This window comes from Ipomoea triloba, chromosome 6 (genome assembly GCF_003576645.1).
Source record: "Ipomoea triloba cultivar NCNSP0323 chromosome 6, ASM357664v1".
Classification (NCBI taxonomy): domain Eukaryota; kingdom Viridiplantae; phylum Streptophyta; class Magnoliopsida; order Solanales; family Convolvulaceae; genus Ipomoea; species Ipomoea triloba.
The window spans coordinates 13,871,737-13,873,385 of NC_044921.1; the positions used below are offsets into that span (position 1 = coordinate 13,871,737).

The following is a 1,649-nucleotide window of genomic DNA, read 5'->3' on the forward strand; positions in this document are numbered from 1 at the left end:
TTTCTACAATGGCATGCTGCCATATATATACATGTTGGAAACCTCTACACTATTGATGTCATTTCATCTTTCTATGCTACACTATTGAAGACATTTCATCTTTCTATACTACTGATGCCATTTCATCTTTCTATGCTACACTATTGAAGCCATTTCATCTTTCAAGGCATAATATAATAATTCTCAACAACATTGATCAATGGACTTCCTTTCTAACTGTATAAAACATTTCTTTTGATGCTTCGTTTGTTATTTTGGTAGTTGAAATTTCAATGAACTATAAATGCTTGCTTGTTTCTCATTGCACTGGACATGTTTGTTGTAGATGCGATCCCTTCAAATAAAGCTATGCTCTTGCAAATAGGAGTTGCAATGAAGGCTATGCCGTGGTACTCTGCTCTCCCCAGTGTGTCCGAACACATGATCGAAAGCGGATGGACTAGATGTTTTTCAAGTATAAGTGATGTAGGATGGCTTCTCTATGTTGTCTATCTAATTGTTTATCTTGTTATTGTGGAGTTTGGAATCTATTGGATGCACCGAGAGTTGCATGACATAAAACCACTTTACAAGTATCTTCATGCTACACACCATATCTACAACAAGCAAAATACACTTTCTCCCTTTGCCGGTATGTTCCACCATCTACTCATTTAAATTCTTTATTTATTTGTTGGCAGTACCTACTTAGTAGTTACTCCAATGTGTGCTTTGCTCATATCGTTTTATTCCTCTCTTTTTTAAATATATATGTTTTGGCTTGAATTAATACTCAATTTAGTCCTCGACTATAATGGTTTTTCTCGATTTAGTCCTAAATATTTTCTTGTGCTTAATTGGGTCTTGGACTTTGATGGTTTTACCTAATTGAGTCCTCTGTTAAGATAGCTTGGTAATTTCCCCTCCATCAATACCCATTTTAGTCCCCGATTAGGTATATAGTATATAGTCCTCAACTATATAGAGGTTTTTCTTGATTTAATCCTTGATTCTAACAGTTGAAGACTCAATTAGGTAAAACCATCAAAGTCCAAAACCTAATTAAGCACAAAAAGATGTTTAGGACTAAATCGAGAAAAATCACTATAGTCGATGACTAAATTAGGTATTAACTCGTTTTGGCTTTAATGGAATTCCAGTCACTAGAAATGGTGTTTTTGACATAGATTCCAAGAATTTGCTTGGGTGGTGTTGAGTTCTCTGAATTCCTAATAATTTTGCAAATGAATGAAATTTAGTTTAGATAGTCTCTTAACTTCAGTTTTGTTATTTGAATTTGCACGACTTCTTGCATCTCCAACACTCATTTAATTTGAGACTTGTTAATGTAGTGATTTCTCTTGCTACTTGTTCTAGGTTTGGCATTCCACCCGTTGGATGGGATACTGCAAGCAGTGCCACACGTAATCGCTCTTTTCCTGGTACCAATACACTTCAGGACACATATAGCCCTATTGTTCATGGAAGCCGTATGGACTGCAAATATTCATGACTGCATAGACGGTAAAATATGGCCCGTCATGGGGGCTGCCTTTCACACCATTCATCATACCACTTATCGTCATAATTATGGCCACTACACAATATGGATGGACTGGATGTTCGGAACCCTTCGTGATCCCAAGGAAGATGAGCTCAAGAAGATGTAG

General features: G+C 36.3%; 1 protein-coding gene across 1 annotated transcript; it reads left to right on the forward strand.

The window, feature by feature from the left end:
* Positions 1-312: 312 nt before the first annotated feature.
* Positions 313-1,649, forward strand: LOC116023506 (delta(7)-sterol-C5(6)-desaturase-like). Its single transcript, XM_031264509.1, has 2 exons — positions 313-631; positions 1,357-1,649. Exons 1-2 carry the CDS (start codon positions 313-315, stop codon positions 1,647-1,649), a joined length of 612 nt encoding a protein of 203 aa, XP_031120369.1.